Below are 16609 nucleotides of genomic sequence, written 5' to 3' on the forward strand. Positions count from 1 at the left end.
AGTATCGGTCAAAACTGTCGGGTATCGGTGATGGAAATCGGAAAATGGTATAAGCCCAACACTATTTGACACCAATGTTGTGTTCATCAACGATGACGAGAGCGAAAGTATTTCGCCAACGACAAATTTTTTCATGACGATGACGTCACGATGACACGCTGAAAACGTGTCTTGGGAGACTAAAACATAGCGAGATCGATGCCAGTTTTTGTCTGACTACACGAGAACGAGATGAAAATTCGCCATAGTTTCCGTCATAAATTCACAATGTGTGATTTTATTGTATGTGTAGTTAGCAAGCATTTAACAGTGTTTAGTTGTGTCACTCATGTGACGTGCTAAGGCTACACCCCCCTCCCCTCTCCGCGCCATACGTCGCTCCTTTTGTGGAACATATGTGCTTGTGATGCTTGGTAAGTTTTTGCTTTCATATCTTGGCTATGCCATGTTGCTTTAGCCTTTAAATGTCTGTGTTGAGTGAACACTCTGCGATAGCATAGCGTTCGTGTTAGCATTAGCATTTAGCGCAGTGACACGGTGTCTTTTTCAACTCTTGGAAAACATCTTACATACAGTTTGTGCCGTTCAGGTGACTTTAATTCATGGCAAATAATGTGCTGTTTTCCTACTGAGTGTGTATTATCATCTTGAAAATGGTGATATCCTTATAGAGTCAACACTTACACGCTCATCTGCAGTGTTGTTAGTAATGGCGTTAGAATATAACGGCGTTACTAACAGCGTTATTTTCTTCAGTAGTGAGTAATCTAATTAATTACTTTTCTCATCTTGGCAACGCCGTTACCGTTACTGAGGCGGAAAAGGCGTGCGTTACTATGCGTTACGATATTGGTTGACTGCCGCGAGAAAAGTCTGGAAAAAGACGGACTCACGGAGACGAGAGAGCAGAGCAGGAGTGGGGAGGAGGCAAGGGAGTGTGACGCCGTTGCAAATGCGATGCTTCTATGCTAGGTGGCTCCAATAATACCTGACTATAGCCGATAGCCTACAAACTACTACATGATGCTTCAGTAGATATCACATATATACAGACCTAGATGTAAATGACAGACACGGCGGCATTAGCAACATATATAATAAAGAACTAGATGTGTTAGTAAACAGCCGCCATCTTAAAGGTAGTAGACTTCTTATAAAGGTTCTGTTGTAGATAACCTTCCTAGCGAACCTTTTTATCTAAAATACTCCTAAATCGGCAAAACTTAACTTAAATCTATCTTTAAATGATGAAACAGTTTTAAAACTTACACATGTCGAAAATAGACGAAAGGGAAGTAATGCAATAACAGGAACAATTTAACAACTTTAACAATTGATTCACAACATTAAATGACTTCCACACATAGCAAGGTTATTATCTAGTTATTATTATTTTTATCTAGTTATCGCAATATCCGCAATACCCCTGTTGTCCCAAAAACCCTTTAAACTTCAGATTGTGTGACCTTTTTTTTTTTTTTTTTTTTGGAAAAAAAAAAAAAAAAAAAAACATGAAAATTATCACCAGTTACTTAGTCAAGTAACTAATTACTTTTAAATTCAGGTAACTCAGTTACTAACGCAATTACTTTTTGGGAGAAGTAATTTGTAACCAAAAAATTACTTTTTTAAAGTAAGAATAACAACACTTGCTCATCTGTCATGTTCATTCAAAAGTGTTGGAAACCTTTTATTTATTTATTTATTCATAGTCTAAAACGTTGTAAGTTTATAGACGAAAACATTTTGAGAATTGTCGACTAAAACTAGACGAAATTTGTCTGAGTTTTCGTTGACCAAAACTAGACAAAGACGAACACATTTTGAAATGACTAAAAAATGACTAAGATTAATAAGTATTTTCGTCCAAAAGTGTTTGACACCTTTGTAACAATCAGTTTCTGTTTTAGCTGCACAAGACAAACGCAAACTGAAATAAAGATAAACAGCTTGACGATGTATCATCAAGTACTACACACTGCAGTTCTTAGTCGCTCACTTGTTTTCAGCAATTAGCTTCAAACATTTATAATGTATTCCGAGACAAATCTCTTTACTGGGTCCTTACGGTTGTCAAATTGAATGCCAGTGTCTGATTCTTACACTCTCACTTTTCATTACCACTCTTCTGTCCTCTGTCAATCTGGCCCTCTCGCGCCCTCCTTCCTTGGCTGGCTTGCCTCCAGCTCCTCTGCTGCAGTATCTGTGTGGAGTTGGTGTTGAAATTGCTACTTGGACCTTCCAGAAGTGTGGCACTTCAAATATCTCTTGCAAGGGTGATTTCACCCTCACTGGCTTGATTTCCCTTAGTCACATGTGTCCTTGTCTATCACATGGATCTGGAGTTCGTTCATTCCAGAATACTTAATGTGGCTTTTGCACAATTTTCTCTCTCAGGAGTGAGAAATGTGAAATAATAGAATTAGTAGAAGTAAAAATAATAATAAAGTAAATTATGGTTTGTACCATAGTGACTGTGAGTTTTTTATTTTTAGTTTAACCACAAAAAAAGGAAGTAAAGAGTGCAGTGTGTTATGGCGTGCTGTGTCCTCTGGCCCTTACTGAACTACAGGTCAGATCTGCAGCTGCAGGAGTGTAAATTCACAGGCCTACCAACTACACGCCTCCTTAAGATGATATCATTCTTCTTTGAGCATGCTGTGGCCACTACCAGATGAAGTCTGCAGTGCAGGTGTCAAGCCGTCTGTGTGTGCGTTCTGCATTTCTGCTTAGACTGTGATCACAAACAAACGTGTTGGATCTGCTCTGCTTGGAAGACTCAGCAGTGACATCTGGTGACCAAAGTATGAATTGTTTTCAAAGTGACGGGCAAAAATATTTTAAAAATAAAAAACAGTGGGCGTCCTCCTGTTATCAATCCATCCATTTTCTATACCGCTTTCCCTGCTTAAGGTAACAGGTGAGCTCGGTGCTTAGTTGTGCATCACAGCATGATTTTAGCTATGTGGGCTACAAAAATCATGGCAAGTTAAAAGGTCAAAAGGAATTAAATGCTTTATCTTAAAAAAAAATCTGTCAATCAACTGTTATTGGGTTTAGAGCAGAGGTAGGTTTGGTCTCAAAATTGGTAGGGACAATATAACAGCATAACCTGCATATACACTTTTTGCTGCAGACTGGACATTAATAAGACTAAAAAGATTGGGTGAACAGGGGTCAGTCAGGGTTACATTTCTCAGGAACTGGGCCGGCCCAGCCAATAAGCAGACTATGCAGCTGCTTAGGGCCCCTGACCACTAGGGGGCCTCCAATCTGGCAATTTTTAAATTTATATTCTATTTTGTTTACTACAGTTTGCTTTATTTGACTTTTGTGAGTTTTGATACTTGATTACAAACTTTAAAAAAAATAAAAGTTCTTCCTTAACGTCTTTCTTTCCTCTTTTAGAAAAAGGTTCGGCGCTATCTACTGTAAGTACTGACAATCATTTGGGGTGAGAAGTTTGAAGTACGCAGTGCAACAAAATCTGATTAATATACAAAATATGGACGTATGGGTTGGATTGCATGTATGGGTTTCACAGTACACTGTGACGAAATGGTGGGCCAAAAATATGGGCCCCTATGCATCATTTTGCTTAGGGCCCCCAACTGGCCTGGGCCGGCCCTGCTCACGAATATGAACCTAATTAATTGATAGGCTAATTGATCAATGCAAAATAAACATGTATTGACTTATACTTTCATATATATTGGTTTGGGTGATACACCGTTGGATTCAAACCTTTGTTTTCAAAAACTACTAAAGAAAGGTTTTTTAAAATTCCAGAATAAATGTCTGGATTTTATTAGCAAATTGAAAGTGCAATATTTGAACATAACTTAAATGATATTAAAATACACAACAAATACAAACTTGTTAATAATCTCTTAACTATCCAGAAATGCGAAAAAAAATAGACATTTGCCACTCAACATTGTCTAAACCAGTGTTTTTCAACCTTTTCTGAGTCACGGCACGTTTTTACATTGGAAAAAATCTTGAGGCACACCACAAACCAAAAATGTTTCAAAATTATTTTCTGTACAGTATATTAAATTATTAAATAATTTCTCAGTATGTATACTTACTCAGTGTGAAACTTTAGCCTGTTTTGATGAACGCAAAGTCGATATCCTGGCAGGAATCTTCTTCAACAGCTTTCGTCTCTCTGTTTTTATAGCAGTTAGGCTTGAAAAGCTCAGAATTATCAGACGGGGACTTTACGAATGTCTTTAACCGCATCAGCGCTTTGTATGCATGTAGTATTAATGTCTCTGCCTCATTGTGGGACTTTTTGGATTTAGCAAGAAGTTCAGCAACAAGGTTTGAGGGCTTTCTCATTTAACTCTGTAGTTTTTCTAAAAAAAAATTGCCGATTTCTCTGTGTTTTAACGGAGGTGAACAAAATAGTCCGTCGACCCGTTTTGAAGTTACAGGTGTTTTGTTTGGAGATTACGTTTAAGCTTGCTTGGCACCATGGCTCTGTTGGATAGCTGCTTGGATAGCCTTGCCGCAATGTGTTGGAATAAAGCACAGGGGGAGGATGGGCGGTCGTCACATATGGATAAAATGGAAAGGATACTGGGGTCCACATTGTTGTGGACAGCAAGATGGCTGATGGCTAGAAATCCGAGCAGGTCTTGAACGCAACAAGAGAAATACCTCACTCATCTGCACACGACCAAAACCTACCTACTCCTTCCTTGCTACTGCAACTCCGCCCGACGACGTGTAAAAAAACAAACAAACAAAAAAAAACCCAATACTGGATCATTTCTCACGGCACACCTGACGATCTCTAACCGGTTGAAAAACACTGGTCTAAACAAAAAAATCAAATATAACAACGACAAAAAAAACTTAGGAAATAAAAATAATAATAAAAATGGAGCCTTCCTTCAGATAAAACACTGCTGTTTCTGTCAATAAACACAGCCAAAGTTAAAAAAAAAAAAAAAAAAAAAAAAAAAAAAAAGGTCCTTTAGGCAGCTTTAAGACCATATAAACAAATATAAACTATTAAAATTGGGAGAAGGGGGTACACCTCGGTTCACACAGTTTAATTAACGTTAACAGTAGAAAACACATACAGTAGGACAACTCTCTAGCTTCCGACTCGAGTTTTGCCGGTTAGCAAATTGACACAGTTTAATGTTATGCTAACTCTGATGCAGGTCGGATTTTCAATAGCAAAATTAGTCGTGTGTTCCTCACCTCCACCTTTTTACATTACCTGCAGTGGCTGCTGCTGGCCTGAAAAAAACTTCTAGTATCCCTCCTCTTTGAAGGGGGCGGAGGAGGCGACATGTTGTATTTCTGTCGGGGCTGTGAATGCGTATGTGTGGGGGGCGGGTGTCAAGTCATCAGCTAATCAAACGTGCGTTTGTGGAGAAAAAAATGGCCTGACATATTCAGCAAGTGAGAAGGGATCAATGTAAGTCTGAACAAAATGAAAATAATTCACTTAAAAATGGTAAGGTCAATTCTATCCTTACAACATATGGGTAGAAAATCTAAATTACCTAAACAGCTAAACTTAATATATAATGCAAATAAGTTTGCTTAAAAGTTGGTGGGGACAATTTGAGCATCCTGAAAAGTTGCTAGTGTTGTGTCCCTACCATCCCTATGCAAACCTATGCCCTTGGTTTAGAGTGTGCAAACTCGTGTAATTTTAAAGAGTTCAAATCGCAGACATTTTTTGCTGCTTGCAAGACTCTTCAAAACACACAAATTTAAAATAACACTAAAAATTTAGCTTCAAACTAAAGGTGTTGCTTTAGATTTTTGAGATTAATGGATGGACTTTGGAGTGACAGATGAAAACTTTTCGGAACAAAAGGCAGCAGTTTGCTGCCAGGTTTGTGGCAGATGCTAATGAGGCCATCGAGGAGTCTGTTGGCGGCATTTCAACTGGATGCCAAAGCACTGCGGTAGATTACTTTCATATTGCCAAGAGATTGTCTTTTTCTGTCGCTGACTTTGATTGAAGAAACATTGTTTGCAGGAGCGAAAATCAAAACATCCGCGTCAAACTTGACTAATATTCAGTGGGATAAATGACAAAAATAAGCTTTCAAAGTCATTCAGGTTTACTCGTTTTTCACCATATAAATAAGTTTTCCATCTTTATCATAAAACATCAGCTTCAAAAGTGCTTGAGGTCTGTTTCGCATGTCTGCATGGAATATGATTTTTTGCGTGTGTCCCAAGCATACACATGCTTTATGTAAAATTAAATTCAGCATGTGCTATCTGTTCCTTTGCCGGGGTGTGATGTTGTCTATGATCCTGGGACTGCAATGAGTCGTGTAGTGTAAAGTTGGGTCAGAGTAGTTGATGGGTTGAGAATTGGGCAATTCTTGTACTTGGTCGTACAGTAGGTGTGGCAAACTGCAAGGAGAAAAAGGCATAAAGCACATTTAAAGTAACCATAGCCTTAACCATATCATGATGTACTCTAATCTAACATTATAATCCCACAATACTTGAGTCATCCCTGTGTTATCTCCATAAACGGTTGTTTATATATAGTACAGACAGCAGGCTAGTCATTTTAGGGATTATGAGTCATTAACACCTTACCCATGATCCATACAGTATCTTTAGACACATGCTGGACTTACAGTGGGGCAAATAAGTATTTAGTCAACTACTAATTGTGCAAATTCTCCCACTTGAAAATATTAGAGAGGCCTGTAATTGTTAACATGGGTAAACCTCAACTATGAGAGACAGAATGTGGAAAGCCCCTCAGAAAATCACATTGTTTGATTTTTAAAGAATTTATTTGCAAATCATAGTGGAGAATAAGTATTTGGTAAATCCCAAAACTTCATCTCAATTCTTTGTTATGTACCCTTTGTTGGCAATAACGGAGGCCAAACGTTTTCTGTAACTCTTCACAAGCTTTCACACACTGTTGCTGGTATTTTGGCCCATTCATCCATGCAGATCTCCTCTAGAGCGGTGATGTTTTGGGGCTGTCCTTGGGCAACACTGACTTTCAACTCCCTCCAAAGATTTTCTATGGGGTTGAGATCTGGAGACTGGCTAGGCCACTCTAGGACCTTGAAATGCTTCTTACAAAGCCACTCCTTTGTTGCCCTGGCTGTGTGTTTGGGATCATTGTCACGCTGAAAGACCCAGCCACTACTCATCTTAAATGCCCTTGCTGATGGAAGGAGATTTTCACTCAAAATCTCTCGATACATGGCCCCATTCATTCTTTCCTTTACACAGATCAGTCGTCCTGGTCCCTTTGCAGAAAACCAGCCCCAAAGCATGATGTTTCCACCCCCATGCTTCACAGTGGGTATGGTGTTCTTCGGATGCAATTCAGTATTCTTTCTCCTCCAAACACACTGTGTTTCTACCAAAAAGTTCTATTTTGGTTTCATCTGACCATAACACATTCTCCCAGTCCTCTTCTGGATCATCCAAATGTTCTCTAGCGAACCGCAGACGGGCCTGGACGTGTACTTTCTTCAGCAGGGGGACACGTCTGGCAGTGCAGGATTTGATTCCCTGGCGGCGCATTGGGTTACTGATAGTAGCCTTTGTTACTGTGGTCCCAGCTCTCTGTAGGTCATTCACTAGGTCCCCCCCGTGTGGTTCTGGGACTTTTGCTCACCGTTCCTGTTATCATTTTGACGCCACGGGGTGAGATCTTGCATGAAGCCCCAGATCGAGAGAGATTATCTGTGGTCTTGTATGTCTTCCATTTTCTAATAATTGCTCCCACAGTTGATTTCTTTACACCAAACGTTTTACCTATTGCAGATTCAGTCTTCCCAGCCTGGTGCAGGTCTACAATTTTGTTTCTGGTGTCCTTCGACAGCTCTTCGGTCTTGGCCATAGTGGAGTTTGGAGTGTGACTGACTGAGGTTGTGGACAGGTGTCTTTTATACCGATAATGAGTTAAAACAGGTGCCATTAATACAGGTAACGAGTGGAGCCTCGTGAGACCTCGTTAGAAGTTAGACCTCTTTGACAGCCAGAAATCTTGCTTGTTTGTTGGTGACCAAATACTTATTTTCAACTCTAATTTGGAAATAAATTCTTTAAAAATCAAACAATGTAATTTTCTTGTTTTTTTCCCCCACATTCTGTCTCTCATGGTTGAGGTTTACCCATGTTGACAATTACAGGCCTCTCTAATCTTTTCAAGTAGTAGAACTTGCACAATTGGTGGTTGACTAAATACTTATTTGCCCCACTGTATTACTACTACTACTACTACTACTACTTACTACAAATAAGTTTTAAAAGACCCAAATATTATGATACTGTTTTGTTCATTGATAGCATGGGATTTTATTGTTTTGTTTTGTAAACTCAATATATTTATATTTTAGTTGTAGCTTTGATTACTTACTCTCCAGTCACTGTCTTCTTGCAGCAGCAAAAATAGGCCAGTGCAGCCAGAATGAGAAGCAGTGGGATTCCAATTCCCAGAACCAGGCCCAATATAAGATCTATATTTTTGTTGTTAACGTTGTCTCTTTCTGCTGAAATTGAAATGCAATTGTTACTATACATTTGTTTTTCAACAAAGTGAGACTTTAGACATTTCTATTAGCTTTGTTCTGGAAGTTTTGTTGCTTATTTACTGAAACTGCATGTGACAACTCAAACTGCTCTAGTTTCTGAGTAATTCACATTACTATGTCAAAAATGCATTGATACTCACCAAATACACAAGACTGTGATTCATCTACATCAGTTGTGCCATTGCACACACACCTATAGCCCCCATAAGTGTTGGTGCATACTGCAGGGTACACACATGCCGCCTCATTGGCCTGACACTCATCCAGATCTGTGGGTGAAAAGGCATTGAACAAGAGACAAAAACCTTTAGAATGACATTTTCCTCTCAAACATGACCATACAAAAGTCATTTGAAAATAGTTGGTTAGTACATGATTAGGGATGTGTGGTTTACCATCAACTTCTATGGCGCTGATGTCATAACGGCTGCTGACTCTGGCTAGGTAGTCTCTGATGTACCAGTGAGGTGTATCACTGGACACATTAATTCGATACTCAACCTGATTTGGACTTGAACTGTGTCCTGGGTCCATCTTTCTGGCATTGTAGAATTTGTTCTGAAAGCCTTGAGACAGGATGTTTACCAACTGAAAGAAAATAAATATCGGTATTCTAGTTTAAATTGAATAGTGATGGCCAATTGTCATCAGCTGGCAGAAATTATATAGTAGTCATTGCCACGGGCACACTAACCGACCTGATCAAGTCCGTCCGGCCCGTTCCTCCCCCAATCCACAAGCACAGTGAACACATTTGCCCCTGTCAATACATTAAAGTTTTGACACCTCTGTGATGGCGTCTTACGACTAAATGAGATGTTCAGGATTATAACAAATTCATTTTAATGATTACCTGGAGGGTTGGCAGAGTCACCTGTGGAGTTAGATAATGAGTATATTATTACTGTATATTAGGAAGGAAAGCTACACAAATTAGGATCCCTCACTACTTCACGCTTTAAACTTCGCGCCCTTAGTCCATAGCGGATTTTCTTTTCAATGAAGAAAATAAATGAATAAATGCAGTATTTTATAGACAGAGCTGTCCCGATCCGATCACATAGTCTCACACTCTCGCTCCTGCCGCTTTTTTTGGCAGTGCACTGGAATTGCTTATTAAAGTTAACGATGATTGACAGACGTTAAGGTTTGATCTTGCGATAGGTGCTTGGAAGCCAAAACTTCAAAGCGCCGCATGCGTCAATCATCGTTTAACTTGTTAAACAGTTGCTGTGGCAACTCATTGTGTGTAAGTGAGCAGCTTGAGCGGATTTGAGTGGACTCACTCAATGAAGCATTTAATAAAAACAAGCATTTTTCTACTTTATTCTTGTTTAAAAATAATTCAGTGGGGCAGTAACGTGTTTAAAACTTATCATAATTATTACATATGATGTGCTTAAAAAACATTTATTAAAATATATTTATATACATTTTGTTTTTTAATTATACTTTGGGGGAAAAAAGTGACGAAACGTCTAATATATATCTCTTTCCAATGCTAAATCTGAATAAATACATTGAAAAAGAAAAAAAAACATTTTTGGGGGGTTTTTTGGCCCGAATATAAGACGGTGTTTTTTGCTTTGAAATAAGACTGAAAAAGTGTGAGTCGTCTTATAGTCGGGGTCTAGACATTATACCCATTCACGACGCTAGATGGCGCCAGATATCATTGAAGCGAATGCTGAACTTGAGGAGTAATGTTCTGTCATGACAGATCTCAGCTACTCTCAAGTTTAACCAGTTTGCATTATTTTATTGCAATGTTTTTCCTTATTCAGATTTGTTTCAAGACGACAGTTACAGTTACACCACACTTTGATGGTTAATGCAGTTATTGTAATTTTGTTGTTTTATCACAATAGAATGGTTTGTTTACATTTCAAAATACAGAAGCCATTCATTTGCGAATGTGATTGCACTTTAATTTACATATTTAAATTTTCAGGTATTAAGATTTGAATGAGGCAAAATAACATGCATTTTCTCTCAAATATATTGTTACAATCATTTGTTTCAGATGTACTGTAATTATTTTCTGTATGAACATTTATTTGGTGTTCAAAAAGTCTTTTTTCCAATTTGAGTCTTGAAAAAGAGGGGGTTGTCTTATAATCAGGGCCGTCTTATTTTCGGGTCAATACGGTATTGCGGCAGGTTGTGGTCCCTATTAACCATGAAAAACGAGGGATCACTGTAATGATGGGCTCAGATATTGAGCAATTGGAACAGTACTACCAATTGCTGTTGTTGTTGTAGTTAAACATACTTTTTACACAGCATGTATTCATGTCTTATTATCGTTAAAGTCAGATAGTATTTGATTACAGGAGTATATGACTATCAAAGGAAAATTAAAAATGAATGAATGATGAATGAACTAAAAATAGGCATACCACATCCGTCAGTGTCCTTATCATTCTGGTATCTGCAGTAGCACTCGACAGAACCTGGTATGTTCTTACACTCAAACTTGGCATTGGGACAAGTTGACACCTCAGCACACTCGTCTATATCTTCAGTACATACACAGAAGGAGGCAATGTTGGATAAATTTTAGTAAAGGCGAGATTATCCGCCTCCAGGGTGTTGCATACCTGTACAATTCAATCCATTTCCCAAAAAGCCTGATTTACATGTGCAGGTGTAGTTTTGCTTGGTGCTGGAGCATGTCGCATCTTTGTGGCAGGGGAAGGTATACGGAGGCATGCACATGTCTGGGAAACAACATTGGAGTGTGAAACTGCCTGTTAGGACCTAAGAGTAACCATTTATTCATGACTGACCATGCTTAAAGCACTTGTATCCCTCCTTTCCGTTGGACACTGTATTATCAGGGCAGTCCCCACATTTAAAGTCCCCATTTTGCAGATCTGATTGGCACTGCACCCCTCGGAAACATGGCTTGCCTTTACATTGGTCTGCAATGTTTCCACAAAACTTGCCACTGAACCCTTTCGGGCATAAACACCCCAACACCTGGGACATGAACGAAAAAGAGATAAATGAAGGAAGTGGCCTTACTAATGTATTACTGTTAGAGGTGAAATTACAGTGTAAAGTGGGCATATAAGTATTTAGTCAACCACCAATTGTGCAAGTTCTCCTACTTGAAAAGATTAGAGAAGCTTACAATTGTCAACATGGGTAAACCTAAACCATGAGAGACAGAATGTGGAAAAAAAAACAGAAAATCACATTGTTTGATTTTTAAAAATTTATTTCCAAATTAGAGTGGAAAATAAGTATTTGGTCACCTACAAACAAGCAAGATTTCTGGCTGTCAAAGAGGTCTAACTTCTTCTAACGAGGTCTAACGAGGCTCCACTCGTTACCTGTATTAATGACACCTGTTTTACCTCATTATCGGTATAAAAGACACCTGTCCACAACATCAGTCAGTCACACTCCAAACTCCACTATGGCCAAGACCAAATAGCTGTCGAAGGACACCAGAGACAAAATTGTAGACCTGCACCAGGCTGGAAAGACTGAATCTGCAATAGGTAAAACGCTTGGTGTAAAGAAATCAACTGTGGGAGCAATTATTAGAAAATGGAAGACATACACGACCACTGATAATCTCCCTCGATCTGGGGCTCCATGCAAGATCTCACCCCGTGGCGTCAAAATGATAACAAGAACGGTGAGCAAAAGTCCCAGAACCACACAAGGGGACCAAGTGAATGACCTACAGGGAGCTGGGACCACAGTAACAAAGGCTACTATCAGTAACACAATGCGCCGCCAGGGACTCAAATCCTGCACTACCAGACGTGTCCCCCTGCTGAAGAAAGTACATGTCCAGGCCCGTCTGCGGTTCGCTAGAGAGCATTTGGATGATCCAGAAGAGGACTGGGAGAATGTGTTATGGTCAGATGAAACCAAAATATGACTTTTTGGTAGAAACACAGGTTCTCCTGTTTGGAGGAAAAAGAATACTGAATTGCACCATACCCACTGTGAAGCATGGGGTGGAAACATCATGCTTTCGGGCTGTTTTTCGGCAAAGGGACCAGGACGACTGATCTGTGTAAAGGAAAGAATGAATGGGGCCATGTATCGAGAGATTTTGAGTGAAAATCTCCTTCCATTAGCAAGGGCATTGAAGATGAGATGTGGCTGGGTCTTTCAGCATGAAAATGATCCCAAACACACAGCCAGGGCAACAAAGGGGTGACTTCGTATAAAGCATTTCAAGGTCCTGGAGTGGCCTAGCCAGTCTCCAGATCTGAACCCCATAGAAAATCTGTGGAGGGAGTTAAAAGTCCGTGTTGCCCAACGACAGCCCCAAAACCTCACTGCTCTAGAGGAGATCTGCATGGAGGAATGGGCCAAAATACCAGCAACAGTGTGTGAAAAGCTTGTGAAGAGTTACAGAAAACGTTTGATCTCCGTTATTGCCAACAAAGGGTTACATAACAAAGTATTGAGATGAACTTTTGGTATTGACCATATACTTATTTTCCACCATGATTTGCAAATAAATTCTTTAAAAATCAAACAGTGTGATTTTCTGTTTTTTTGTTTCCTTATTCTGTCTCTCATGGTTGAGGTTTACCCATGTTGACAATTACAGGCCTAATATTTTCAAGTGGGAGAACTTGCACAATTAGTGGTTGACTAAATACTTATTTGCCCCACTGTAAATGAAGGAAGTGGCCTTACTAATGTATTACTGTTAGAGGTGAAATTACAGTGTATATGTGAATAGTAAAACGTTTACCTGGAACTTTCCCTGAAGGTGGTTTTCAATGACGCTGTCAGACAAGCACGTCCCTCCATTGAGGCAGTTGCAGATACGTAGAATGGGTGTAAATAAGGAGCTGGAGCGCATGTCTGTGACCTTAATAGTAAACTTGACCGGTTGGATGTTAGGGGGCATCCAGGTTAAGTATCCATCAGCTGGATTGGAAAAACAGGAGTAGTCTGATTGCACCTCAATTATATATGGCAACTGGACAGTGACAAATGATCTCAAGCAAAGCTTATTAGCCTTGGTCTTCCCTCAGCAAGGATAAGAAACATGCTGATATGTGTGTATTTGAGTCTCACCACTGCCAATGGAGGCCTGCCGGGGTCTTGGTGAGAGTAGTGAATAAAAGATAGAATCTCCATTAGGATCCTGAGCAATGATCCGTATGTTGAGAGGAGAGTTGACCTGAGCATGGATTAGCGTAGGTTCTGTCACTATGGGAGGAGTATTGCCTACCAGAACACACAAACACAAAAGTCCATCCAATTTAGTCAAGGGCACATCTGATATGCTTTAAATTTTAACAGACGCCTTACCATAGATTTGGGCTAAATTCTGGTATTGTTTTTCCGCATTCAGTGTTTGAAGCCCTAGGTCAGGGCTGCTGGATGCAAGACTGTCATGGACACATTGCATACTGCCTTGGCAGATTTTCCTTTGCTGCTCCACTACATCAGGACTGAAGCCCTCCAGCAGTTCTTTGAGAGAGACCGCTTCAAGTGGATTCAGTGGAGAGGAAGAAAATAGTAGGCTTTCTGGTTGTGGGACTGCCCCTAATGACATAGCAGTTACTGTAATTTGCATGTGTAGTTAGGAATATCTTAAAATTTATTTGAACTCTTTCATGCACAAATTATGATTTTTTTTGCACTCATTTAACGTATTGGCTGCCATTGACGGTAATGGATGTCCAATCTAATTTGAATGAACACTGATAGATGATCATTGACTGCCTATTTAAAAGCATTGGATGTCTATTGCCATATAAATGTACCGTAATTTTCAGACTCTGAGCCGTTACATTTTTCCTTCATTTTGAATCCTGCGGCTTATAGTCCAGTGTGGCTTATTTGTTAATGTATTTGCAGTGGCCACCCCACTGGCCACCCCGCTTGCCAATATATCATTAGATTGTTGTAGCATCAGTTTTGCATTTCATCCCAAATGAATGCATTTATTTTGTTTTGTTAAATATAGGGCTGTCAAATTTATCACATTAACGGGTGGTAATTAATTTTCTTAAACTATTCACGTGAAAAAATGTATCGCAATTAACGCATTCGCTGTACGACGCATTCACGCATTGCAGCAAACAGCCTACAATGGCACCGTTTTACTTATATACAGAGATAAGAGGCAGAGTGGAGTAGATACAAGCATTCATTGGGGCCGTGCTTTTAATTAGCAAAAGCTTTGTCATCTCTCCCACAGCAACCAAAAATATTGTGGGAAGCGACGTGGGGAAGAATGACAGTTGATCTTTTTCTTAACACCCTGTAGTGTACCCAACGCAGAGAAGATATAGCATTTGCAGCCAGTACACACAGTCACGGTTGTACCACTTCCCATCATGCATTTCGGCAGAACAGTTAAGTCGCTACAGTATCATTTACTGAAAGTTCAACAATTACACTAGATGGCAATATTTAGTCACAATATACAAACTCACATTTATCCTTTAAGAATTACAAGTCTTTCTATCCGTGAATCCCTTTCACTGAAATAATGTTAATAAAGTTAATGCCATCTTGTGGATTTATTGTTATAATAAACAAATACAGTACTTATGTACAGTATGTTGAATGTATATATCCGTCTTGTCTTATCTTTCCATTCCAACAATAATTTACAGAAAAATATGGCATATTTTAGAGATGGTTTGAATTGCGATTAATTACGATTAATTATTTTTTAAGCTGTGATCAACTCGATTAAAAAATTTAATCGATTGACAGCCCTTGTTAAATGTACACCTTATGCCTAATATATACACAACACAATAAAACAGAATTGTTGTGGAACTCAAAATGTAGACTGGAAAGTTTATGGACTATGCACATTAAATCATTAGTAACATCAAATATTACACAATACACCAAAGTATATCAGTAGCCGTGTCCTTAAGTCTTTCTGATAGTTTCCCCCTGACCTTTTTACTGCAATAATATAATGAAAACCTGAAATTATGGCTTTTCGTTTTGGTGTGCCACCCCAAGATTTTAAGTGGCCCCATCTGGCCACCCCTATGAAAAATTTCTGGAGGCGCCACTGTGTATTTGGGGTAATAGGTAACCCTTTATTTGACAGCGGCGTCATAAGACTGTCATAAGACCGTCATAATTAAGACATGACACTATCATGGGCATTACTGAATGTTTATGACATATGTCATCTGGCAAATTATGTCACGAATAGAAGTGGGAACCTCTTGGTACCTCACGATACGATACGATTTGCGATACAAAGCTCACGATAATGATGATCTGATGATGTGGCGATACAACGATTATCCATACATTGGTCAGGAAATCATTCTAGGATATTCTACAAAAAACTAATAAACAGAAAAACAAGCTTCTGCTGTTAATTGGAATGAGTTTATCACTAGTAGACGTCCAATCCATTTGAACTGGGAGGGTGGCAGCGAATGAACATTCGTTCATTCGCTGCCATCCCTCCCACTTCAAATGGATTAAACGTCTATGGCCGGCAGTGGCAGCCAATGCCAGGCAATGAGGTAATTTTGGGCCATTTAAGGTCATTTACCTGTTGATTTTCAGTTACTTCCTGTTGATTTTGGGGTATTTTATGGGTCGCTTCCTGTTTATTTTGCATAACAGAACAGGAAGTGACCTGGGAATCACCCAAATGAATAGGCAGTGACTCAAACTCAACAGGAAATGACCTGGAAATGCCCTAAAATGAACAGAAAGTGACCTGTAATTGCCCCGAAAATCGGACCGAATGACTGAATGCTCTGGTTTTGAATGAACGAACGTTCCCAGTCTAAATGGATTGGGCGTCGAGCACCGTCAATGGCAGCCTTTTTTTTTTTTTTTTTTAATTGACACGTTTTTAAAACGATATCTCGATTCTTGACAGAAGCATATCGATAACCTTTTGGGATACAAAGTATCACGATATATCACCATTGTGATATTTTGTCACACCCCTAGTCACGAACTCCATTTATGTCCAGCTTGGATCTTTTACATCCATTCAAAAGTAAAATAATTTGCCGGATAACACTAAATGACATCTGTTCTAAGCATTGAATAATGCTCATGACAGTGTC

General features: G+C 39.2%; 1 protein-coding gene across 1 annotated transcript in view; it reads right to left on the reverse strand.

The window, feature by feature from the left end:
* Window positions 1-6090: 6090 nt before the first annotated feature.
* si:ch73-105b23.6 (fibrillin-3) overlaps window positions 6091-16609 on the reverse strand; it is a 30693-nt gene continuing 20174 nt past the window's right edge. The window contains exons 15-26 of the mRNA XM_057847578.1: window positions 13851-14087; window positions 13614-13766; window positions 13285-13463; window positions 11345-11537; window positions 11156-11275; window positions 10955-11074; window positions 9409-9429; window positions 9254-9315; window positions 8951-9143; window positions 8696-8824; window positions 8381-8513; window positions 6091-6396 (exon numbers count right to left, since the gene is read on the reverse strand). Coding sequence (XP_057703561.1) covers window positions 6255-6396; window positions 8381-8513; window positions 8696-8824; window positions 8951-9143; window positions 9254-9315; window positions 9409-9429; window positions 10955-11074; window positions 11156-11275; window positions 11345-11537; window positions 13285-13463; window positions 13614-13766; window positions 13851-14087 — 1682 coding nt within the window. The 3' untranslated portion in view covers window positions 6091-6254. The remainder of the gene's footprint in view (window positions 6397-8380; window positions 8514-8695; window positions 8825-8950; window positions 9144-9253; window positions 9316-9408; window positions 9430-10954; window positions 11075-11155; window positions 11276-11344; window positions 11538-13284; window positions 13464-13613; window positions 13767-13850; window positions 14088-16609) is intronic.

This window comes from Corythoichthys intestinalis, chromosome 10, assembly GCF_030265065.1.
Source record: "Corythoichthys intestinalis isolate RoL2023-P3 chromosome 10, ASM3026506v1, whole genome shotgun sequence".
Taxonomy (NCBI): domain Eukaryota; kingdom Metazoa; phylum Chordata; class Actinopteri; order Syngnathiformes; family Syngnathidae; genus Corythoichthys; species Corythoichthys intestinalis.